This window comes from Caenorhabditis elegans, chromosome I (genome assembly GCF_000002985.6).
Source record: "Caenorhabditis elegans chromosome I".
Classification (NCBI taxonomy): Eukaryota; Metazoa; Nematoda; class Chromadorea; order Rhabditida; family Rhabditidae; genus Caenorhabditis; species Caenorhabditis elegans.
Window position 1 is genome coordinate 1,273,043 of NC_003279.8, and position 26,166 is coordinate 1,299,208.

Genomic DNA, 26,166 nt, shown 5'->3' on the forward strand with positions numbered 1-26,166 from the left:
AAAATTTAATTTATTTTAATTTGTTTAATAAAGTTTTTTATCCTGGTTTTGGCTTAAGCTTGAAGTTTGAACATTTTGAAACTCTCAGAAAATTCGGAAATTCAAAAAAAGTTGCATAAAGGTTAAATTTAAATTTTCGAATAAAAAACATCCGTAATCTTTTTATTTTAATTGAAAATCTTTTTTGAAACCCGCAATTTAGCAGTAAGCATCTATTTTTTATTGCCGGAATTGTCGGTTGCCGGAAATTTCAAAAATCGGCAATTACCGAAAATGCCGATCGCCAAAAATTTTGGAAGCCGGCAATTGCCAAATTTGCCGATTGCCGGAAATTTTGAAAACCGGCCATTGCCGGATTTGCCTATAGCCAAAATTTACAAAACTGGCAAAATTGCCAAAATTTCCAATCGCCGAAAATTCACAAAACCGGCAAAATTGCTAAATTTTCCAATTGCCGAAAATTCACAAAACTGGCAAAATTGCCGAAATTGCCAATTTGCGCGCACCCCTGATCTACAAATATAGTTTGACAATTACTGAAAGGAAAGGATTTTAAACATATTAAATAAAAATTTAGAATTAAAAAATTTCAAAAATTTTGGAAATTTCGAAAAAAAGTTTCGATTTTCTAAAAAAAAATTTAGAGTCTATAATTATAATATATGCTTTAAAATCCTCGAAAACTTGGTACCATGCCAGCTTCATCTACAGTAATCCACAATTCTAACAAAAAAAAAACACAATGGGTGGTGGTTGTTTTGTCACTCTTTTTCCATCTTTTTCTCTCTAATCGAGAATCCTAAATAAGGGGGGTACTGTAGCCCGTGATTCTCCTACTCCTTCTGCTGAATTGATCGATTTATCGAAACACTCGGAAATAGTACATAGAAATGAGAGAGTGCAGAGAAAAGTGAAAGTTTTTGTCTCTCTCTCTCTCTCTCTCTCTCTCTCTCTCTCTCTTCTGAATGAAATGGTTTTGGGAAGAACAGAAAGAAAGAGATGTATCTTTCTTCTTTCCATACAGTATTTCTCTCGCTACGCATGCATTATTATCTGACGCCGTGTGTCGAAAATGACGACGTCCCCCTCTCTCTTCCAATTTCCAAAAGTTTCACCTACCCCCAACTACTATTCGGGGGGACACAAAACTGGAAACCAGGGGTCATTCTTTAGGGGTTGGCAAGGGAAAACAAGAAACCGGGTTTTTAAACCAAACCGGAATGAGAAAAGTCGAGATAAAGGTAAAAAAGAAATATTCGCCGAAAAAAATTTCCGAGGTTATTTCAGAGGCGAACGCTGAAGCTTCGAAAAATGTGCTCCAAAAACTGAATGAAGGGCATTAAAGACGGAGTAGCACCAGTGGGGATTTTGGCTAAATACACTTATAATGATCCCAAATGACCGAAAATCATAATAAAACACTCCAAAAATTTTTAGATTTTTCAAAATTTCCTGTCAAACTTTGGCAAATTGCCAAAATTTTGGCATGTTTTGACCCCTACAATGTTTTAATATGAAAAATTTGAACAAATTTACAGTATAAAAAATGTAGAAAACATTTTTTTTTTGGCCGACTTCCAAAATTATGAGTGGCAACAACTGAGTAATTGTCACTTTTTGACAGTAAACAAAAAAATTTTCAAAAAAATTTTGAAAAGGTTTATTATGATATTCGGCCATTTTGACACCATAGGCGTAGTTTGTACTGGTGCTACTCTAAGTTTTTAAACATGGTGCATCGATCGGTTATCAATTAATTCTAACTAGAAGTATATATGTATTCGCTTTCAAAATGTATTGGCATAATTAAAAGGAACCGGTATAAAAACTGCCAAAATTGAATTAAAAACATGGTGCATCGAAGTTGCTTATCTTTGCCGGTCCAATGTATGTTGAATACCTAAACAATTATAAAATACCAGTGATATATTGTGAACAAAACGAGGTTTGAGCACCAATGTCAAATAGAAAATGGCTCAACTTTGGTGGCTTGTTAGTCGGTTCTCTTAAAATCCACCAATAAAGTGTCAATTTTCAAAAAGTTAGTTAATTTTTTTCACAGTTTCATAGTTTAAAATTTGTTGATATCAGAAAATCGAAGCAAGATGTCTAAAGTTGAATAAAAACATGGTGCATCGATAAGAAGTGTCATAACTTTGGCCAAATACTTGGACACTCATTTTTTACAGTTGAATCACGGGTGAACGATTTTTTTCGATTTTTTTTCCGGCAAATCGGCACATCGGCAAATCGGCAAACTGCTGTAATTTAAATTTCCGGCAAATCGGCAAATCGGCAAATTGCGCACTTTTTTTTTTGGAAATTTCAGAATTTCAATTTCTAATGGCAAAATCAAACACGTCCTGTGAATGTCCCTACATCTGTATTCAAAAGTAAGCAAATTCTATGAAAATATGTTGAAAAAACGGAAAAAATTCAAAAAAAAACACAGTTTTATAAAACGTGTTATAAAATTTAATAATTTCCGGCAAATCGGCAATTTGCCGAAAGTGAGAATTTTCGGCAAATTGGCAAACCGGCTTTTGCCGATTTGCCGAACGGCAAATGCCGCCCACCCCTGAGTTGAACACTCCCTGACATCTTTAAAATTGAACAAGATACATACAATCACGGTCATAAAGGTATGGAAAAACGATATTATCGTCAATGAAGCTCATTAATGAAACCCTCATAACTCGAAAACTAAAATATATTTTAAAAAGCTGTCAACTTGCAAAATGTTGTCCATGATCTGCTTTGTTGTTTTTCAAAAATTGTTTTCGAAAAAAGTTTTTATGAAAAACGTTACAGCGGCAGACATCTGACGGGTCAGTTTTTAACATCCAATCAGAAATCGGCTGAAATTTATCGATATTTTTTTGCACAGAAAAGGTGTTAGTAGCAAAATAATCTACATTACATTCTCTATTGTTTTCTATTAAAAGTTTTGCTCTGACGCCGGCAGGACAGAAGTTATAAAAGTTTAAACATGTGTCTCATTTGACATGGTTAAGCCCATTTGCTCAAAAAACTGGTTAAATTTTTTCCAAAATAAGGTTTGAACATATTTTTGGACATGTGTATGTTTTTCATAAATTACAACAGTATTTTAACAGAAAGACAGTGTTCACAAATATTGGAACACCATTTTCATAAGTATTCTCAACAATGTCCGAAAACGTGCATGTTTAAACTTTTAAAACTTATTTTCTGCTGGCGTGAGAGCACAATTTTTAATAGCAAACAATAGAGAATGTAATGTAGATCATTTTGCTACTGGCATCTTTGTGGTGAAAAAAACATATCCATGAATTTCAGTCGATTTCTGGTTGGGTGTTAAAAAGCGACCCGTCAGATGTCGGCCGCTGCAACGCTTTTCGTATATTCTTTTGTGAACAACTATTTATAAAAAATAACAGAACAAACCATGGACAACATTTTGCAAGTTGACAGCTTTTTAAAATATCTTTTAGTTTTAGAGTTATGAGGGTTTCATTAATGACCTTGATTGACGGAAATATCGTTTTTCCATACCTTTAAGACCGTGACTGTATGACTGAGAATATGTAAAACATGGTGCATCGACCAAGAGTATCTCACAGAACTTTGTCCGTTTTTAACGTAAATCACCCAAAATCTGCAACAGTTTAATAAAAAAAACATGGTGCATCGACAAGTTTCCTCTGTTGTCTTTAAAGTTACCTGAACACTGAAAAACTATCTGTAACCAGAATTTTCTCGAAATTTCCAGAAGGTTCTAGAACAATCCAGAATAATGTTTTCAAAAAATTCAAATTTGAATTCCCGCCAAAATGTTTTCAATAATTAAAATTCGAATTTCCCGCCAAAATATGTACAGTACTCCTACAGTACCTCTACAGTACTACTACAGTGCCCCGACCATATCCCACTACTAACCACAAACCTATATCTCTTCAAAAGACTAAAACACAATTTTTCCTAAACTTCAGTAATCCTACCGTACTCCTACAGTACCTCTACAGTACTACTACAGTACCCCGACCATATCCCACTACTAAGCCCAAACTAATATCCCTCCAACAGCCGCAAACGCCTTGTCTTTGTAAGCTATGACGTTACTACTTAACAAACGGACACTATTTTTTATATATAGGTAATGATGATTATACTTGGACTTAATCTATCAGTTGTTTGATGACATTAGGAGCACATAAATTCCAAAATCCCAAGACCAAATCTCATTTCTAATTCTTCAAAATCCTTTTTTTCCTCTCTCTCACACTATCCCTCTCTTCTCATTAGTTTACTTGCTGTCAAATCCTATGATTATCCGCTCCGGCTCCCTTTTTCTTCGTCTTTTTTTTTCAGTTTTCAGTCGGCTGGTTGCCATAGAGCACACGTGATAATTCTTCATTTTATTCGTTTTTTTCTGATTTCCATGTTATCACTAATCCGGAGTAGGGTGTGTGAGAATTTCATGTGATAAAAAATAAATATAGAAAACACTTGATTTCTGGATTTTTTGAAGTTTTACACCGAAGAAATATGCTTCAAAGTCCCTGAAAACCTGCTGAACTCATAGAAAACGTTTTTTAGTGTCACAACGTGCTTGTGGGAGGAAAATTTTTGAAGAAGCAGATTCGCAGAGTATCTTCCCCAAATTCCATATTTAGTGGGGTGTCCCCAATTGGAATTTTGCCATTTTGTGGGAGTTTGTAATGAATTTTTAGAAAAAAAAACCCCTAATTTTTAAGAAAAATTCACTATAGAACCAGCCAAAATCAGTGCAAAAATTTGGAGTCACCACAGGTCCCGGGGATGAAAAATTTTGAAAACCCAAATTCCCGGAAATTGAATGGATTTTGAGCTTTTAATAAATTGTATAAATTTCACGGATCTGTGCACTCCAAACTCCCGTTCTCCTTGTTTTGTGAGGTCTCTCATGGTTTTTATTATTTTCCACGTGGAGCATCTAGTCCCTAAACAGCTCACAAATGCCATATATATATAATCCCATCAGAATGTTATAAAAATAAATATCACATGAGATTTTTAATTTTCCGGTCTCCTCCTCAGACAACTACAAAATGTCTTATTCCCGGTTTCAATAATAAAAATAATATTCCAGATATTCAAAATTTGTACTTTTTCGTCATATGCATTAGTGGTGTGGTGTCCCAAACACAATAAAAAATCATATCTGGCCGAAATGTTTTCTAGGCCACGCAGCAAAAAAAAAAACAAAATCCAATTTTGGAATACTATTTTTATGTCCGCAAAATAGATTAATTTCCTTGAAAATAGTAATCTAGGCCACCACTAGATTTGTAAACTATGTGGGAAGAAAAGATGAACCTCGGCCACCTTGGGAAAACCTAGGCCGCGGGTCAAAGCAAGGCCTCACTCCTAGACCACATTAAGCTTTAATTTATCGGATTGTCAAGGCCTGCTGATAATTTCTAGGCCATCTGATAATTTCTAGGCCATCTGAGGATTTCTAGGCCATCTGAGGATTTCTAGGCCATCTGAGGATTTCTAGGATATCTGAGGATTTCTAGGCCATCTGAGGATTTCTAGGCCACCTGGGGAATTCTAGGCCATCTGAGGATTTCAAGGCCATCTGAAAATTTCTGGGTTATCTGAGGATTTCTAGGCCATTTCATGATTTCTAGGCCATTTGAGGATTTCTAGGCCATCTGAGGATTTCTAGGCCACCTGGGGAATTCTAGGCCATCTGAGGATTTCTAGGCCATCTGAGGATTTCTAGGCCATCTGGGGAATTTTAGGCCATCTGTGGATTTCTAGGCCATCTGAGGATTTCTAGGATATCTGAGGATTTCTAGTCCCACTGAAGATTTCTAGACCACCTGGGGAATTCTAGGCCAGCAATGGATTTTTAGGCCATCTGTGGATTTCTAGGCCATCTGAGGATTTCTAGGATATCTGAGGATTTCTAGGCCCACTGAAGATTTCTAGACCACCTGGGGAATTCTAGGCCAGCAATGGATTTTTAGGCCTTCAGAGGATTTGTAGGCCCTTTGAGGATTTCTAGGATATCTGAGGATTTCTAGGCCATTTGAGGATTTTTTGGCCATCTGAAAATTTCTGTGCTATCTGAGGATTTCTAGACCACCTGGGGATTTCTTGGCCACCTGGGTAATTCTAGGCCATTTGAGGATTTCTAGGCCAGCAATGGATTTCTAGGCCTTCCGAGGATTTCTATGCCAGCAATGGGTTTCTAGGCCACAGGCCAAAAACCTCGAATCTCATGTTTTTCCTTTCGCAGAAACTCTGATATTTTCCTAATCCAAAAACACTGACTAACACCTCTTTTGGCTCTATAATATCGGATTATCTATCGGAATCTCTGCGTCTCTTAAGTTCCAACACTATCTCGCCATCTTTCCTTTTTATAATAATATCAATTTTTGAGGGCTTTCAGTGGTGATGATGCACTCGGATAATCCTTTTCCTGCCGCACGTCGAAAGAAGATTTCCTTTTTTATTTGACTTTTTCTAATTTTATTTCTGGTTTGAAAATTTAACGAAAAATTTACGAGACACCTCGGATTTTGAAGATCAAAATTCACTGGAAACAAATTCACTGAAAATTGCGTCTTTTTTCCCGGGAATTTGTTTCACACACCGATTATCTCATTCCCAAGAACTTTAGCGATTTCAAATGTTGATCTGAGTCTCTAAAATTGACAATAAAACCTTCAAAACCTTTTTTCATATTAGAGAAACTACAGATTCTGAAAACCCGACTTCCGTAGACATGGATCCACCAACAATAAAAATCAGAAATCTGTATCTCCAAATATCGCATCCCAGAGAATTGTGAGGCCTCCAACTTTTTTTTCTCAATTATTCAAAATTTTAAAAGTATTAAAGTTAAAAAACATTTTTTCAAAAATCGAAAAATTCAAAACTGGCCGAAAAAAAACAGCGAGTCACCACGGAGTGCAATTTCTGGAAAAACGAATTCTCCAATAAAATTTGACTAATTATTTTTATTCCGTAAATTTGTATCCTCCAATTCTCGAATTTTCCAGATCTAACATTTTTTCGCGTTTTTTTGGAATCTGTAAAGTTAAAAAAAAAACTAATTTTTCGTTAAAATCTCGGAGATCAATGTCCTACAAATTTTTCATCCCTATAGTTCCGTGAGGTCTCCTTATTTTTAGCCGTTTTTTCTCGTTTTCAAAACTTTTTAACTGAGAAAATCGGAACATCGGGACTACAAAATAACTAATAATTTGAAAAAAAAAAAGAAAATAATAGTGAGACACCACGGAATTTAAAATTTGGGGGACGCAAATTCGCGGAAAATTCGTATCCCCTTATACCTAATTCCTATGGCACGTGAGGCCTCCTGAAAATTTGTTTGTTTTCCTTGTTTTTTTTTGTAAATTTTTTCGGAGAAATCTGCTCCCATATTAAAAATTTGCATATTTGCCGATCAAAAATTGCATTTCAAAAAAAAAAAAGAGAAGCAGCAGCTTCACAGTTCTGCCGCACTCTTTTTTCTTTTTTTTTCTTTTTTTCATTCCGTTTTTTTTCGATATTTTATGATGGAGAGAGAGAGAGTGTGTCAGTCGATTTTTATGCATTCCACATAACATTTTCGGTGGGAAATTTATTTTTGACACCTTTTCTCCGATATCGATTTTTTAAAGTTTGATTATGCGCCTTTAAAGTTGAAAATTTTAATTTTAAATTTTTTTTCACGTTGATCTACCTTGATCTACAAAAAATGCGGGAGAAAAGACGCAGAGTTCTCAACTGATTTCGCATAGTTAAGAACGTGCTGACGTCACATTTTTTAGAGAAAAAATTCCCGCATTTTTGGTGATCAAACCGTAATGGGACAGCCTGACACTACGTGTTGTTCGAAAAATTTGAAAATGGCAAATTTTTTCAGTAATTTTGAAGAAAAACGCGCTCTAATAAAAAATAATAAAAGTATTGTGTAGTCTACGTGGACCGCAACTAAATAAGAGTAGCTTTTTATGCTCCGCCCCTTTCTTGGCCAAAAAGAAAGTTCGCTTCATATACTCCGGGCAAGATTAATTTTTTTTGGACATTTTCACAAAAAAATATTTCAAAAATATGTGTGTACTCCTCGTGGAAAAGATTTGTTAAAAACTGTTTAATGAAAAATATTTGAATAATCGCCGTGTACTCCACGTGGACAATTTTTTTTGGAATTTTTGGTGGTGTCAGAGTGTCTCATTTCGGTTTGATCTACGTAGATCTACAAAACTGCAGGAATTTAGACGCAGAGTTCTCAACTAATTTCGCATGGTTAATAACGAGCTGACGTCAAATTTTTTTGGGAAAAAAATTCCCGCATATTTTGTAGATCAAATCGTAATGGGACAGCCTGACACTACGTGTTTTTCGAAAATTTTGAAAATTTTTTCAGTAATTTTGAAGAAAAACACGCTCAAATAATAAATAAAAAAACTATTGTGATTAATTTTTTTGGAAATTTTCACAAAAAAATATTTCAAAAATATGTGTGTACTCCTCGTGGAAAAGATTTGTTAAAAACTGTTTAATGAAAAATATTTGAATAATCGCCGTGTACTCCACGTGGACAATTTTTTTTTGGAATTTTTGATGGAATTTCCCCTTTTCATTAGAGTAATCACGTGGTGTCAGAGTGTCTCATTTTGGTTTAATCTACGTTGATCTACAAAAAATGCGGGAATTTAGACGCAGAGTTGTTAACTGATTTTGCATGGTTAAGAACGTGCTGACGTCACATTTTTTAGGGCAAAAAATTCCCGCATTTTTTCTAGATCAAATCGTAATGGGACAGCCTGACAGTAATCGTTGATCTTTTGGTTTTTTTGTTGTCATTTTTGAAATCCTAATTCCTGAGAAAAATATTATGTTTTCCTTGAAAATCCCCCAATCAATTCTCAATTCAAAGAACCTTTTCATCTTTCAATTACGCACATCCGATAGATTTCAAAAGACCGGAAGTTTTCCTTTATTTTTGACCAATGACTACTATAAAATTTCTCTTAATTTTTGAAAAAAAACGTTTTTTTCGTTAAAATTTCAGAATATGGAAAATAGCACACTTGATGCATTGAACAACTCGATAAAAGAGCTCAGCATCGAAGAGCAACGAGCGATTCGGAGTGTTTTGGAGAAGGATCTGGAATTTCAGCAATCCGAGCAGAATCGAATAAGGTAGGTGAAATTATCTAAGTTCTCAAAACTTTAAAAATCAATACGGGATTTTTGGATTATCGGAAAATTTCTGAAATTTCCAAAAAATCAATATTTTATCGATTTTCTGTATTTACCGACGCGCGGGGATCACTTTGTAAACGCACGTGGCGTCAAGCTGTCCCAATTACGATTTGATCTACAAAAAATGCGGGATTTTTTTGCTCAAAAAATGTGACGTCAGTACGTTCTTAGCCATGCGAACACGTGTAGTCAGAAAGTCCCATTTCGTTTTGATCTTCGAAAAATGCGGGAATTGAGACGCAAGCATCTAAACTGATTTTGCATGGTTAAGAGCGTGCTGACGTCACAACTTTTCTGGAAAAATATTCCCGCATTTTTTGTAGATCAACTTAGATCAATCCAAAATGACTCTGACACCACATGTAAACGTCGATCATTGATTATTTATTGATTTTTTTTCCAGAAGCCTATCCACGTGCGTTGCTATCAAAAAAACAAGCCTGCAAGAGAAACGCCGAGCAAGTTCCGTCGCCGGCTCGGAATCTTCGGAAAGTGGACTCTCGTCGCCGGGAAATGTGTCGCATGGGTAATTGAGTCATTTGATTTGGGGAGGGAAAATCGATAGTTGTAAAAAATCAATAAAGAATTGATTTTTTGAAAACTTGCAGTTCGAAGAAAAATTTGTGTGGAAAACGATAATTTATGGCGAATAAAATTGTTTTTTTTTGAAAATTTACCAATTATCGATTTTTTTGAAGTCAATGAGCAAAATTAAAAGAATTTATCGATTTTCAAATGAAAAATTGAATAACGTTTGTAAAAATGTTGATCATTGGTTTTTTTCTTAATAAAATTCGATATATAATTTTTTTTGAAAAGCCACGGTGTTCTATCTAGCCTTCCTCAAAAAACAATTTCGCGCTCCATTGACAATCGCCTGCCGGAAAGTCGTGTACTCCACACGGAAAAATACATTTAGTTTTACAACTAAAATCGAGCCGCGACGCGACACGCAACGCGCCGTAAATCTACACCAGATATGGCCGAGCTAAAATGGCCTAGTTCGGCAAACTCTTCCATTTCAATTTATGAGGGAAGCCAGAACCGCGTGAAAAGCGGGTATCGATTTGAAAAAAAAGTTTTTTAAAGAAATCACTAACGTATCGATTTTTTTTAGAATTTTAACATTTCTGAATGTTTTTAGAATTTTAAATTTTCTAAAAATTTTAAAATTCATTGGCTTTTTAAAATAAAAATTCAAAATAGATTTTTGGCAATCTCTAGTATTAACAAAAATCAATAATTTATCGATTTTCAATTAGTCACTTAAAATTCAGTTTGATATTTCAAAAATCAATAAACGGCAATTTGTCAGAAACCGATAAATTATCAATACTTCACAATTCAACATTTATCGATTTTCAAATCGATTCAAATTTCCAATAATCAATAATTTATCGATTTTTTCATAGAAAATCAATAATTTCCAGACGAACTTCCCCGCTTCCAAAATGGAATAATCGCTTGTGCTCCACGTGCCAATGCACATTGGGATACATCCTCAATAGTGGGACAAAGTGCAAAAAATGCTCTTCGGTAATTATTTGGCCGAGAAAAACTCTTTTATCAATGCTTCTCTAGGCCACAGCTAAAAAAAAATTTCCAGCACATCTGTGACAAATGCGCTCACTCGGTCTCTAGTGGAAGTGCACAAAATCCACAGAAATATAGCCTCTGCACAGTTTGCTATAGTGAGCGGTATGTATGTGAAAACCTAAAAACGGAAAATTCAATAAAAAATAAATAAAAATTCGGTTAAAAACCCACGTTTCTATTTCTCCCGAAAAAATAATCTTCCGATTCCCGATAACCAAGAAAGGGGCGTGGCCTAAAATGTCAAGTTTTTCAGAGAACTATCCGCCGCAAAAAATGAGTGGGTTCAAGGATCTGATGAAGCCGAAAAGACATCTGAACAGTTGCTAAATGTCATGAAATCTTCGGAAAAACGAAATTCAGTTCAAATTCCCGCCACACCGCCGGCGGTGAAAGGTGGGTGACGTCACATAGATTATCGATTTTTTGTGACAAAACTCGAAAAATTAATGATTTTTTAGTCCAAAAATCAAAAAATTATCGCTTTTTCTTTCATAAATTATCGATTTTTCTCTTTGAAAATATCGATTTTAATAAATTATCGATTATTTTGAAAACGATCAATTTTTCAAAAATTTATCGATTTTTCGAAAGTTATCGATTTTTTAAAATTTATCAAATTTTCATTTAAATTATCGATTTTTCGTATAAATTATCGATTTTTTAAATAAAATTAGTTAAAATTTTCAGGAAAAGCGCCATACAAACGAAACCTAACCCTCCCCGCAATCCAAACCAGCTACCTCAGTGTCCCCGACGAAGAGCCCGGCCTAGTCCAATCAGCCGGCGGCAACTCAAATTTCTCTCCAAAATTCTGGGGAGGATCTCCGTCGCCGAGAAGTCCGCGATCGTTCTCGTCCGCCAATTCTTGTAGGGGACTTTTTTAGGAGAATAGAAAAAGTATTTGGGATTTCAGCAAATATCAGCATAAATTCTCCAGCAGCTCCAAATGATTCCCTACGGGCGTTGCATCCAAGGTGGGATTTTGGAAATTTAAAAAAAAAGAAAAAAAATTACAGAGAAGCGATTGGAAGTCCGGCGCCAAGGCCAATGTCCAGTACTCCATTGAGCGGAGTTCCAGAAGATTCGGTAAGTGTCAGGCGCGGCCTAGGATTTGGGGAAGAGTCACGTCATTCCTCTTCCACGTCCACCAAATTTTGAGAGGTGTTGTGTAATTTCTCTTCCACGAGCGCCTAGATTCGGAAAAAATGACGTCATTTCTCTTCCACTGCTGGTCTTGAGATTTATGACGTCACCAGAAATCAATTTTTTCCAGACTATCCAAATACCCCAAGTTGAGCGTCGCCGCAGTGCTTTCGAAGGTTCCCGAAGGTCTGGAAAGCTTCGCCGCCAGAGCGAGGCGACCGTCCCAACGTTTCAGCTCAGCAAGTGCTGAAACTTTATTTTTTTTAATACCTATTTTTATAATTTTTGTTTCGATGTCCCATGTCCCTCCTCCGCCCACCTTCTGTGCTTATTTTGATCTCCCCAACCCCATATTTGTGTCTCACAAAATCAGTATGAAACAATCAATGAAGCGTCTCTTTTTTCCGGGGTTTTTCTTGGGTTTTTGGGTACCGGGGTACTGTAGGTACTGCAGCTACAAAACATTTTTTGTAGGGACCCCAGAAAATTTGTGGAGGCCGTGCTCCACTACGACCGTAACCGGGGATACTTGGCCGTACACGTTATGGTGATCAGATCGGAAAAGGAGAAGGGACGGAGACCCGAGTTTGAGGAGTTTGTGCATTTGGAGGTATGTGGACGGGGTACTGTAGGGGTACTGTAGGGGTACTGTAGGGGTACTTCACGGGTACTGTAGGGATACTGTAGGGACACAGATTAGGGTACTGTAGGGGCACTATAGGGATACTGTAGGAGTACTGTAGGGACACAAGTTAGGATCCTGTACGGGTACTGCAGGGGTACTGTAGGGGTACTGTAGGGGTACTGTAGGGGCACTATGAGGATACTGTAGGGGTTACTGTAGGGGTACTCTAGGGGTACTGTAAGGACACTATAGGGGTACTGTAGGGAGACTATAGGGACACAGATTAGGGTGTTGTAGGGGCACTAAAGGGATACTGTAGGAGTACTGTAGGGACACAAGTTAGGATCCTGTACGGGTACTGCAGGGGTACTGCAGGGGTACTGTAGGGGTACTGTAGGGATATTATAGGGGGTACTGTAGAGACACTGTAAGAATACTGTAGAGGTACTGTAGGAACCCTATACGGCTACTGTAGGGACACAAATTAGGATACTGTAGGGGTACTGCAAGGGTACTGTAGAGGTACTGTAGGAGTACTGTAGGGGTCCTGTAAGGACACTGTAGGGGTACTTTAGGGACACAGATTATGGGTACTCTAGGGGTACTGTAGGGGGTACTGAAGGGGTACTGTAGGGGTACTGTAGGGGTACTCTAGGGGTACTGTAAGGATACTGTAGGGGTACTGTAGGGGCGCTGTAGGATTTAATGTAGGAACACAAATTAGGGTACTGTAGGGGTACTGAAGGGGTACTGTAGGGGTACTGTAGGGATATTATAGGGGGTACTGTAGAGACACTGTAAGAATACTGTAGAGGTACTGTAGGAACCCTATACGGCTACTGTAGGGACACAAATTAGGATACTGTAGGGGTACTGCAAGGGTACTGTAGAGGTACTGTAGGAGTACTGTAGGGGTCCTGTAAGGACACTGTAGGGGTACTTTAGGGACACAGATTATGGGTACTCTAGGGGTACTGTAGGGGGTACTGAAGGGGTACTGTAGGGGTACTGTAGGGGTACTCTAGGGGTACTGTAAGGATACTGTAGGGGTACTGTAGGGGCGCTGTAGGATTTAATGTAGGAACACAAATTAGGGTACTGTAGGGGTACTGCTAGGGTACTGTAGGGGTACTGTAGGGATATTATAGGGGGTACTGTAGAGACACTGTAAGAATACTGTAGAGGTACTGTAGGAACCCTATACGGCTACTGTAGGGACACAAATTAGGATACTGTAGGGGTACTGCAAGGGTACTGTAGAGGTGGGGGTGTTGTAGGGGCAGGGTGTTGTAGGGGCACTAAAGGGATACTGTAGGAGTACTGTAGGGACACAAGTTAGGATCCTGTACGGGTACTGTAGGGGTCCTGTAAGGACACTGTAGGGGTACTCTAGGGACACAGATTATGGGTACTCTAGGGGTACTGTAGAGGGTACTGAAGGGGTACTGTAGGGGTACTGTAGGAGTACTGTAGTGTGTTGCATGAATATTGTAAGGGTTTTGCAGGGGTACTGTAGGGGTACTGTAGGGATATTGTGGGGGTACTGTAGGGACACTATAGGGTTACTTTAGGGATACAGATTAGGGTACTGTAGGGGCACTGTAGAAGTTGTATTCTTCAAACAAAAATTATTAAACCTAAAAAGATGGAATTCCGCCGTAAATGCAGTCGATCTGCAATGCGACACAAATCACAAAAACGCCGTGCGATGCCCAACCAGGACGTGGAAAAAGTCAACGAAATTTTCAAATTCCCGCGGATTTCCGAGCAAGCTCTCATGGATGGAATCCTTAAAATTTCGTGTATCGCTTCTTTTAAAAACGGGAATCAACGATGTTTTGAGGGCTCAATTTATGTGAAGGAGCTGTGTGGTTTGAGGAATGGAACAAAGGTTTTCAAATTTATCGAATTGGCTAATATTCGACTGTGTAAGTATTCCCGAGAATATTGATTCCTGGGATTTTAACTACACGAGAATTTTAGCCGTTTGTTTCAATTTTAGTCTAAAAAAATTAACCCAAAATCGGCTAGTTCAAAAATTCCCTGGAATTTTAACTTCCACATATTTCAACTACCCTAGATTTTTTCCTACTTCTTAATGATTTCTCAATAATTTTCAGACAGTATTGACGAGGAGGACGAGATTCCCGAATACGATTGGATTATTTCAGTTTAATTTTGCATTTTTTTTTCAAATATTCTAAACTACTTTAGGTTTTTGAAGAACAATTTTAATCATATCCGGTGACTTATTATTAAAAAAATTTGAATTCGAACGACGTAATAAACAATTTTTTCAAATTGATGACATCACAAGGCTCCTAGACCATGGATGACGTCATTGTTCTTCCATTCTTAGTCAGAAAAGATTTCTATAATCCTATGAAAAAAATTTCAAAACGGTTGTGAACTTTTCTATGCCAAAAATGATTTCACTACTTTACAGCTCAGGCAATTTTTCTTCAACTGGTGGCCGCAAATATTTCTAGGCCACACATGACATCACTTGCGGCCAAGTTGCAAAAAAGTGTCCTTCCTGAAAAAATAGCAAATGTTTTGTTCTTTCAGATAGATGTACCAACGTCTTTGTAACTATAAAATACTATTCAGATTTCTAAGCCGCTTCCTCTGAGGAAGCGGCATCTGTCTAATCATATGGAGTCATTCTTTTTTATTCAGAAAATAAGCAAAAGCTATGTTTTTCAAAAATTCAAAAGTATGGTGAAATCACATGGAGCGATTCTTTTTTATTTCATAAAGCTGTTCAGTTCCCTGTAACTCTGTTACTATCTACTGTAACACTCACTTCGCTATTTATTTCAAAAAACCCAAAAAAAAAACACGTTTTTTTAATGGTATCATCAAAACGTTTGGAAGTTATTTTAGGTTGGTTATTTTCAAGTAGCAAAAAAAGTCCTACCTGAAAAGTAGCAATTTCTTCGTTTTTTCAAGTCAGCGTACCACTGCCTTTGTAACTACACTATTTATTTCAAAAATCCCAAAAAAAAAATTTTTTCTACTGTCATTAAAAAATTATAGGCCATTGATGACGTCACATATCTTCCATACTCTCCCGCGCTTGATCCTAGTTCATAGATTAAGTCAAAATTGAGGTTTCTAGGCCATATGTAATCCAAAGTACTAACCCCTCCAAAAGTAACCAAAATCAAGTGGACACTAACCCTTCACCTTCCCACCCGACAAGAGACAATGACTCTGCTAAGAGACGCAGGTGTGCACAGTGAGAGAGGGAGAGAGACGCAGAGTGGGAAAGACAAGTCTCCCGAAAAAGGAGCATTTGTATATGTATTTTATTATTTATTAACATATTCGGTTCTCTCCTGCCCCTACACCAATTTCCATATTTGTTTGTTCAGCCTTCTTTTTTTTTGGAGAAGTCACTCTTTCAGTACTATTTTTTGTCAGAAAGAAATTCCAGATATTTTTTGAATTTTCTTTCAAAATTTGGTTTTCTAGGCCATATATCCATACATACACGTGGTGATCTACGTAGATATACAAAAAATGCGGCAGAGTTCTCAACTGATTTCGCATGGCTGAGAATGTGCTGACGTCACATTTTTTGGGCAAAAAATCCCCGCATTTTTTGTAGATCAAACCGTTATGAGACAGCCTGGCACCACGTATTTTCTAGGCCATAATTTTTTTAGGCCAAGAAAAAAGTTTTGACCTGTACACAAATGCTTCTAACCCTCTAAAACTAGTTTTTTTTAAAATTAATTTCTATATTCTATGGAATACAAAAAAACATTTGCTGACATTTTCCCCTCAATTCTGAATCATGAAATAAAAAATTGAAACAAAAATGAATCACCTATTATTAATTTTTCTGAAAAAATAAATATTATTCATAGGATTTTTTAAAAATAAAACAGACACTTGTAATGTTTTTTTGCAACTTTTTGAATTTATTAGTTACTGAAAGACATGGTGCATCGGGCAAAATAGTTTATTTAATATTGGCAGTTTTTTCTCGAATATTTTTGGGGTTTTAAAAAATTTGTCAACTGACAACATTTTTTTTTTCTATAAACAAAAGCTGCTAAACTTGACCAAAAACCTGGTGCATCGACTTCGCTTGAATTTGTAAGTTTTTGCAAAAAAAAAACTAAACTTCCGGTTGTTTCCTCCATTTTTCCATTTATTGAAATAGCTTTCTTCTCTAGTTGAGCCAAGTGGTCCTTGTTGCCCCTAGCTACCAATTGTGTGCTCACTAAGGAAAATGCCATGTTCACTATTTTGCGTTTATTGTCAGAACTTTGTCAGAAAATTTTAATTTTGCGCTATATTTTTTAAAAATAGAAATTCGAATTTTGCTCCAACAGTCTTGAAAAATTAAATTTTTAATTTTTAATTTCGTACCAGAAATTTTGAAAAATGTTACTCTGAATTGCATTTTTTGCGCCAAAATTTCTGGAAAATTGAATTTTTTAATTTCTTTGCGCTAAATTTTTTGAATCTTTTAAATTTATTCGCGCCAAATTTTTTTTGATTCATCAATCAGGCTGTCCCGTTTCGGTTTGATCTACAAAAAATGCGGGAGAAGAGACGCATACTTCTCAACTGATTTCGCATGGTTAAGAACGTGCCGACGTCACATATTTTGGGCAAAAAATTCTCGCATTTTTTGTACATCAAACCGTAATTCGGCCGCCTGACACGACGTGATGTTTTTATTTCATCTTATTGTTATTTTTCCACTTAACATTTATTTAATATTTGCAACTAGCATTATATTCAGCCAGTTTTTCTAATTTTGCACCTGCACCTTTAAATTTTATTTCTACCCCTGTGTCTCTCCTTTGCTAACTCCCTCTCTCCCCAACGATTCTCGCAACTTAACTTGGCCTATGTCAATAAAAATACCATCCGTCTCCTCTTTCCATTTCTCAAAGAGCACATAGAATTCTGTGTGCTCTTTTTTATTTTTATACCTGTGTCTCTTGCTGACAGTTTCTAGAAATAGCTTCGCAGCTGAGATATGAGGAATTTTTTTTACTTTTTGGATTTTTTGGCCTAAATTGACAGCACTTTTTGCTCATTTTTAAAATAGTATATGTTCGAAAATTGTTCGAAAAATTTAAATTTCACTTTTTCTTGAACAAAATATGGCGCGAAATTGAACTTTTCAAGAATTTCGCACTAAATTTAAATTTTTTTAAACACTGGCGCAAGACTCAAATTTGAGTTTTCCATAATTCTGGAGCGGAGTTGAATTTCCAATTTTTCAATTATTTTAGCGCTAATTTGAAATTCGAATTTTTTAAAGAATTTAGTACAAACTCGAAATTTGAATTTTTAACTCAAATTCGGTGCGAGTTTTGAAATTTTTAAAAGAAATTTCGGCATTAATTGAAATTTGAATTTTTTAAAAATTTTGACGCTAAATTGGAATTTGAATTTTCCATAATTTTGACACGCAATTGAAATTTGTATTTTTCAAAAAATTTGGCGCTAATTTAAAATTTGAATTTTCCATAATTTCGGCGCTAAATTGAAATATATCTTTTTTAAAGAATTTGCAACAAACTCAAAATTTGAATTTTTTAGAAAATGTTGAAAAAATTATTTTGAATTTATTTTTCTCAAAATTTCATAGATTTTCTGAACCATAGGTCACACAGGTTTTCAAATTTTTTTTATTCCAGTTCCCCCTTTGCACTGTGACTCACGTTTTACAATGTAAACATTCCATTGAAACTGTTTCATTTTTTACGGCTCCCCCCACCTCAAATTTTGTCAGGTTTTATTGAATTTTAATTACTTTTGGAGTAGAACTACTAGGTTTTGGCTCTTTCGTTTATAAATAATTTATTAAAAATGTTCCAAATTTTTTTGTTATTTTTTTTTTGCGCTCTGGAAGTGCCCAAAGTTTAGTAAAATTGAAAAAAAAAAGTAGTTTACACTTCAAAAAATTATACTAAAAGTTTCAAAATATGCGATGAGCCTCCAGGACTACAAAAAATTGGTGGAAGAACTTTTTATTTTTCTAGGCCATCCCTCAACTCCACTTCATTTTTCTCCCTTAATTGCATTCCAACTCCTCCTCCTGCTTGTAAAATGACCTTCCTTGGTTCTTCCATCTCCCTGTCAGTTGTCCTTCTTCTTTTTCCAAAAGTCATTCATTTGTCTTCTAATAAGACAATTCCCCTCCAATTCCATCACTTTTCGCCTCATTTTCTATACGGATGTGTGAGGGAAATTGCAGAAATTTATATCTGGAAACGCGCGCGCGGCGGAGAATTGAATTAATTTATGGTCAGGTAATTTGTTAATTCGGAGAATCCAAAAAAGCTTAGACTTGGGCTTAGGCTTAAGCTTAGTTTTTTGCTTACGTTTAGGCTTAGACTTAGTCTTAGATTTTAGTATAGGCGTAGGCTTAGGCTTAGGCTTAGGCTTAGGCTTAGGCTTGGCGTCAGTTAGACTTAGGCTTAGGCTTCGGCTGAGGCTGAGACTTAGGCTTAGGCATTATTACTTTTGTAAATTCTGAGAATCCAAAAAAACCGAAAAAAACCACTAAATTTTTAATTTAAAAAAAAAATCCATTAGAAAACAATAAAATATATTTTGTTTTTTAATTTTGTAACAAAAAACAAAAATATTAAAATTTCGCAAGAAAAATCAAACAAACAATCAAACCCTTTGTTGTTTTTTGTTGTTTTTTTTTAATCCAAAAAAAACCAAAACATATATAAGAAAGCTAAAAAAAAGTTTAGTGAAGCTTTTCTCATTTCGGTTTGATCTACGTTGATCTACAAAAAAATGCGGGAGAAGAGACGCAGAGTTTTCAACTGATTTCTCATGGTTAAGAACGTGCTGACGTCACATTTTTTGGGCAAAAAATTCCCGCATTTTTTTTCAGATCAAACCGTGATGAGACAGCCTGACGCCACGTGAAGCTTCAGTTTTCTGTAAATTTTGAAATTTTTTTTGCGACTACGATATAACTCCTACTTCTTTTGAAATTAATTAAATTGTACCAAAAAAGTTCTTCAGTACTTTATTCTCTTGCATTCACTGCATCCGAATCCAGTCACTCTCTCCTGCAATTTTTCTTCTTCTATTGACAAATTGCTGGTCATTGATCCCCATCTATGTAGTTGTTGCAGAAAATAGACTGTACCTCTTGATTTTTTGAACCTCCATTAGTTTCAGCTAGTTTTTTTTTTGTATTTTTCCAAATTGGAATAGTCTAGAAACCTTACCATTTTTCTGAAATTTTTTTAGCATCAAAATATTTTTTGTGGTTGATATTGAGCATTTTCAGGTAGGAACTCTACGGATAAATATTATTTTTTAAGTTTTTTTGTTGTAAATTTATTGAACAGATTTTTTGAATCTCAAAATAGTTTTTTTTTAATTTTTCGAAGTTTAAGCTTAACCTTCTTTAAAACAAAAAATAATAAATGCAAAATAACAAAAAAAAACCAAGTAGTGAGAGGAGCCTATTTAACTTGTTTGAATAATGTTTTCAGACTTTTATCATAAAGATCATATACATTTACAGTAAAATTTTTTAAAGGCTACGCCCATTTCTTGGTTCGAATTCTTTCAACTTTTGTAATTTCGGTGTCTTTTCTTCTTCTAGATAATTCAGAATACGCCAATATATTTCTGGAGCCAAGAAATGGGCGTGGCCTGAAATTGGCTCTGTAGAAAAAATATTGTTAACCAGAATAAATCATTTAATTATAGCAAATTCATTTTCATTCAGTAAAATCATTCAGAACAACAATCAGAATTTCTCTCGATCATTTTAAGAAAATTCCGAATTATTGTGAAACTTTCGGGAATTCGAATTTCTGGGAAAATTTTTGGCGGGATTTCAAATTTCAGAAAAGACCCTTACAGTACTACCAAATCCCCCTATTAACTTCAAGTCAATATTTCATTAAAAAAGTCAAAAAGTCAATTTTTCTACAACTACAGTAACCCTACCATATACCAACAGTACCACTACAGTACCTTGACATATCTTTCACCCACTCTCAACCCAATACCTCTTTAAAAGCTTTAAACTCAAAATTTCCCAAACTACAGTAACTCTACCAAATACCTAAAGTACCCCTACAGTACTACTACAGTACCCTGACCGTATCGCCCACTAACTCCAAACCAATACCCCTTCAAAAAACAGAAAGTCAATTTTTCCAAAACTACAGTACCCCTACAGTACTCCTACAGTACCCCGACCATATCCCCCACCAACTTTGAACCAATATCCCTTAAAAAGACAGAAAGTCAATTTTTCCAAAACTACAGTAACCCTACCGTATACCTACAGTACCCCTACAGTACTACTACAGTACCCTGACTATATGGCCCCACCAACTTCAACCCAAAAAGACAGAAACCTATTTTTTCTCTAAAGCACTAACTACAAACTACAATTGTAACATCCCCATGTATTTTTTTTATATAAGTAATGATGATTGTTTGGCTCCGCCCATTTCTTGACTTGTTCTACATTTATTGATTTTTTCAAATTTTTGGATTTTTTTTTGAACATTGTTTTTCGGTCTACTGACTTTTGAACTTGAAAACTTGCTGGAAAAAAATCTGTGTGTCTGTTTGTCGTATTTCTAGCTGTCGGTAATAGAGAAGAAGAGAATATATATATCGGAAATACAAACCAGTTCTTTTTTCCTTTTCCTCTATTCATTTTTTTGGTCATAATACACTCACTGCCTCATCTTCTTCTTTTTCCTCATCATCTTGATTTTTCTACACTTTGAAGTGAGAAAAATGGTTTAAACTTTGCGTTTTTGTTGAAATTTTGATAAATTCTAGCTGACCAGAAGTTGAAAATTTAGAATTTTGCACCATAAGTTTTAATCTTTTTATTAGAAAAATTCAAATTTTGATTTGTCAGTCAAGTTTTTTTTTTGAAAATTTCGAACTTTAATTTTGTAAGTTTTGAAAAAAATTTTTAAAAAATTGAATTTGCCATCAAATTTTTTGAAAATGTTTTTTTTTTCAAAAATTATAGAATTTTTAAACAATAAACTCCAGAACACTATGCCATCATTTTTTTCCCAAAAATTTTCAAAAAAAAAACCAAAAAGCCTAACAAAAAAGGAAATGTTCATCCGTTCTCGGGAACTGGTAGGTAAGTGCTTTTACTCTCTTTTTCCCGTCACTTTTCATCTATTTCTCGTTCATTTCCCATTTTGCTTTACTACCACAAAGTACACATCTCTTGATTTTAGTTCGAAATAAGTCGTACACGTAGGTACATGAGTGCCTGCCTTGGCTCCTACTGTCACCGTTTTTTCTAAAATTTTCATTGAACAAATTAATAAGAAATGGTTTTTTTTTTTTGGTTTTTTTTAAAGAAAAATTTCAAATTTGCAATTTTCAAAATCTACCTAGATATTTGAAAAATCCGGCGAGTTTCCGGCAAAAAATATTTTTTTCCATATTTTTTGCGCTTTCAGATTTTTGATAAAAACTCTGAAAAAAATGTCATCAATAGATTAAACAAATTTTGAAAAAATTGAAGATATTTTTTATTACGCCAGAAAAAATTTTAAGAACATTTTTTATTCATGGGGTTATTTATTTGATGACAAAAAATGTCGAAAAATGTCAAAAAAAATGCATTCGTTTTTTTTACATTTTTTTACACACACGAATAGAGGAAAAAAAGAAATAGATAAATTTTTTTCTGAAAGTTTACAACTTTACAGCTAAATTTGAATTTATATTAGAATATACTTATTTTTCGAAAAACCTAACGATTTCCGAATAATTGGAACAATCTGCAAAACCGGAAAATATGTGAAAATAATTTTTGGCGGATTTCTAATTTTCCCAGTAATTTCCAAAATTAGCCGGCAGTAATTTTTTTTCACAATATCCCTTTATGTCTCCAGTACACCCATTTCCCTCAAAACTTTTCTCCGTCTCGTTTTCTCTGCACTCTCTCACTTTTCCCCACTATATATTCATTTTCTTGACCTCATTCAGCGGACCGTAACTAAGTAATCTTGTGTGTGTGTGGTAGCTGTATCCTAACTTTCCTCTTTTTCTCTGCGTCTCACACTCTCTCGAAATTTGCCGAATTTCGCCGGTTTTTTTTTCTGAAATTGGCAGGGAAAGTTCATTGAAACCAGCTTATTTTATTTGGATTTTTTTTCCCTTTTTTAAAAACTTTTTTTTTTCATTTTGAAAAACCTATTTTTGTAGAATTTTTTTTTGTTTGAAATTTTTCTTTCAGTAGCGAAATTATTAATCATTTTTACTAAGTAAAAATTGAATTTGAACCAAAATTCGTTGATGGCCTAGTATTCCCTCACGTGGCCTAGATTTCGATGTTTTTTTTTCAATTTACTCACGATCAGCTACGACACTTTGATATTCCGTTAAAGTACTATTTTTCTATTTTTCTCGAAACATCATTTTCCAGCTATGGTGGTCGTGATCTGAAAGTTTCATGGCGGCCTAGAAACTTCATGGTGGCCTAGAAATTTCATAGTGGTCTAAAAATTTCATAGTGACCTATAAATTTCATGGTGGCCTAGAAACTTCATGGTGGCCTAGAAGTTTCATGGTGGCCTAGAAATTTCATAGTGGTCTAGAAATTTCATAGTGGTCTATAAATTTCATGGTGGCCTAGAAACTTCATGGTGGCCTAGAAATTTCATGGTGGCCTAGAAATTTTATGGTGGCCAAGAAAATTGATAAAGGCCTACGAAACTCGCGATGACTCCAATTTTTGGCCTTGAATTTCCCAACGTGGCCTAGAATTTTTTCATTTGTTAGGATGTTCAGGGGGCCTAGAAAATGCATGATGACCTAAGACAATTTTTCAAGGACTAGAAACTTAATGGTGGCCTAGAAATTTCATGATGGCCTAGAAAACACACTCATGGCCTAGAAACCCACTTCATCACTTTTCAACTGTTAATCCCGTCGTTCTTATGACGTGGCACCCAGTCAGCCAAAAAAAAAGTTTCGTCCACTTATCTGTCAGACAAGCAGCCATAGAGACATCAAGCAATAGTGCTGAAATCTGAGAGACGCAGAGATAAACGGGACGTCGTATTGGTCAAACAAAAAATCGCCACGAAAAAAAAAACAGCAGCAGAGAGAAGAGACGCAGAGAATCTGGGAAGGGATTGAGGAAATGCATGTTTATAAACGTGCTGTTAGAGGTTTTTTCTAGAAAAAGAAATCGAGTTAGCCTCGGAATTCTCTTACAAGGGAAGTCGAAAAACTGTACTCCGGACTTTGACATGCTATAGTTATTTTTCGATAAAAGAGTAAAAATAATGATCCCTCCAAAAAATTTAGCTGCCGCGGACCAGGTTCAGCAAAGTTATGACGTTTTGGAAGTGCCGAAAAAAATTCATTGGCCAAACCCTAGCAAAAAAACTTTCAAATTTTCAAAAAAAAAAAAATTTTCTGAAAGTTGATAAAAACTATTGTAACTTAATCAAAAATGTGAAAAACGTATATCATGCACGTTTTTTCTCCCCACGGACAAAAAACCACATTGCTTGATCTACATATCTTGAGCAAAATTCCAAAAATTACTTTTTTTGTAGATTAATTTTTGGGCTTTCTTGAGAGTTATGAGCTAAAACTTGCATGGCATATGTTTTTCACTGTTTGGAATAATTTACAAATATTTTTTCCTCTTTTCAAAAAAAATTTTTTTTTTTTGAAATTTTTGAAATTTTTTAAAAGGGTGTTTCAGCCACTTTCAAAACGTCATAACTTTGCTGAACCTGGTCCGCGGCAGCTAAATTTTTTGGAGGGATCATTATTTTCACTCTTTTATCGAAAAATAACTATAGCATGTCAAAGTCCGGAGTACAGTTTTTCGACTTCCCTTGTTAGTGGCCTAGAACATCACTTGGTGACCTAGAATTTGACTTCGTGGCCTAGAATTTTTTTGGTGACCTAGAATATCACTTGGTGACCTATAATTTTTACTTGGTGGCCTAGAATATCACTTGGTGGTCTAGAATTTTTTTCGGCCTTTTAGAATTTTGCTTGATGTTCTAGAAATTCCTTTAGTGGCCTAAATTTTTACTTGGTGGCCTATAATTTTTTTGGTGGCCTAGAATTTTTTGGTAGCCTAGAAGTTTTTTTGGTGGTCTAGAATTTTTTGGTAGCCTAGAAGTTTTTTTGGTGCTCTAAAATTTTTGTTGGTGTCCTAGAATTTTTTTTGGTGTCCTAGAATTTTTTGGTGGTCTAAAATTTTTTGGTGTCCTAGAATTTTTTTTTGGTGGCCTACAATTTTTTCTGGTGGACTAGAATATCACTTGGTGGCCTATAATTTGATTTCGTGGCTTAGAATCTTTTGGTGGCCTAGAATATCACTTGTTGACCTAGAATTTGACTTGGTGTCCTAGAATTTTTTTTGGTGTCCTAGAATTTCACTTGATGTCCTAGAAATTCTTTCGGTGGCCTAAATTTTTACTTGGTGGCCTAGAAATTCATTTAGTGACCTAGAAATTCCCTGCATTGAGAAAAAGTCAGAATTTCCCCTAAATCTGTTTTTAATTTTTAGTTTTCTGGATTTTATGCATGAAAATCACAAAAAAAATAAATCCGAAAACTTTTGAACTTTTTTCAGTTGCAATGAATTTTTTATGTGATGCATGTCAGAATTGACAACTAGAGAAAAAGCACCAAACTACTTTTTTTTAGAAGTTTAAAGTTTTTTCTTTGAGTTTAGACGTTTTAGATGGGAAAGTTTGAGTTTCCTCGGCCATGGTATGTGTATTCTAGGCCTCCCCATGTTTTCTGAGTAACCATAGGTATTTCTAGGCTACGGAATATTTTTTCTAGGTTACCTTGTCATTTCTAGGCCACCTATTCTCCCTAGGCGATCTTAAAAATTTCTAGTCAATATAAGTAATTTCTAAGCCATCCTCAAGAAATTTCTGGGCCATCACATCTTTTCTAGGTCATCCAATGTTTTCTAGGCCACCTCTTATATTTCTAGGCTACGTTTGAAATGAAAACCTTCAGCTGACAAATTGAAATGTCATTGAAAACTAACCGAAAATGACGGAAGAAGCGAATGCGAATTTAGATTGGAATCTTTTTTTTGATTTATCTCATTTTCGTTTTTTTTTTTTGGTATTGCTTTTGGCACGAATCACTTTTTTAATTTTTTTAATTTTCCAAATTTCGAAAAAAATTCTTCCTAGTGCAACCGAGCACACTTTCAACCGTTTTTTTTTCTCAAAAAAACCGATATATTTTCGTTGACTTCTCACCTTTTCCCCTCTTTACACTTTATTCTTTGGCCTAAAAATTTCCATATTTCCATGACAAAACCTCTTTTCCTCTCTTCCTACCCGCCCTAAAAACTGATAACAGAATAGAATCGGCTGGCGGCAGGCGGGACGGTGTTAAAATTTTAAGACCACTCAAAAACCCCCATGTAAACACTTTTTAACACAATTTTGTGTCCAAAAAAAAAAAAAAATTTCAACGTGGATTTTCATTAAAATCGATAAAATCGATAAAAATCAATAATAAGAATATTTTTGATAAATCAAATTATTGAT

The 26,166-nt window shown here is 35.2% G+C and overlaps 2 protein-coding genes and 4 non-coding genes across 6 annotated transcripts; 4 read left to right on the forward strand and 2 right to left on the reverse strand.

Annotated features, from left to right (window-relative positions):
• Positions 1 to 5,765: 5,765 nt before the first annotated feature.
• On the forward strand, positions 5,766 to 6,000 carry Y48G8AR.7. The gene has a single exon (NR_049945.1). It is a non-coding gene; the product is annotated as an Unclassified non-coding RNA Y48G8AR.7 (non-coding RNA).
• Y48G8AR.6 lies at positions 5,870 to 6,000 on the reverse strand. The gene has a single exon (NR_049946.1). It is a non-coding gene; the product is annotated as an Unclassified non-coding RNA Y48G8AR.6 (non-coding RNA).
• Positions 6,001 to 6,393: 393 nt separating this feature from the next.
• On the reverse strand, positions 6,394 to 6,442 carry Y48G8AR.4. Its single transcript, NR_049948.1, has one exon. It is a non-coding gene; the product is annotated as an Unclassified non-coding RNA Y48G8AR.4 (non-coding RNA).
• Positions 6,394 to 6,442, forward strand: Y48G8AR.5. The gene has a single exon (NR_049947.1). It is a non-coding gene; the product is annotated as an Unclassified non-coding RNA Y48G8AR.5 (non-coding RNA).
• Positions 6,443 to 9,058: 2,616 nt separating this feature from the next.
• Y48G8AR.2 (FYVE-type domain-containing protein) lies at positions 9,059 to 12,387 on the forward strand. The gene is made up of 9 exons (NM_058437.8): positions 9,059 to 9,189; positions 9,656 to 9,778; positions 10,683 to 10,788; positions 10,859 to 10,950; positions 11,102 to 11,241; positions 11,536 to 11,715; positions 11,762 to 11,822; positions 11,865 to 11,934; positions 12,122 to 12,387. Exons 1-9 carry the CDS (start codon positions 9,062 to 9,064, stop codon positions 12,239 to 12,241), a joined length of 1,020 nt encoding a protein of 339 aa, NP_490838.3. The 5' UTR covers positions 9,059 to 9,061; the 3' UTR covers positions 12,242 to 12,387.
• Positions 12,388 to 14,261: 1,874 nt separating this feature from the next.
• On the forward strand, positions 14,262 to 14,917 carry Y48G8AR.3 (Origin recognition complex subunit 1; the record flags this gene model as incomplete). Its single annotated transcript, NM_001392934.1, has 2 exons — positions 14,262 to 14,544; positions 14,737 to 14,917. The coding sequence occupies 2 exons, from the start codon at positions 14,262 to 14,264 to the stop codon at positions 14,790 to 14,792; spliced, it is 339 nt and encodes a 112-aa protein (NP_001380020.1). The 3' UTR covers positions 14,793 to 14,917.
• Positions 14,918 to 26,166: the final 11,249 nt, after the last annotated feature.

Excerpts from the sequence above, each read along its gene's own strand:
- Y48G8AR.2 (NM_058437.8), top strand. The coding sequence starts at position 9,062 with ATGGAAAATAGCACACTTGATGCATTGAACAACTCGATAAAAGAGCTC. Across the intron at positions 11,242-11,535 it reads CACACCGCCGGCGGTGAAAG|GAAAAGCGCCATACAAACGA; the intron begins GTGGGTGACGTC and ends TAAAATTTTCAG. Across the intron at positions 11,823-11,864 it reads CTACGGGCGTTGCATCCAAG|AGAAGCGATTGGAAGTCCGG; the intron begins GTGGGATTTTGG and ends AAAAAATTACAG.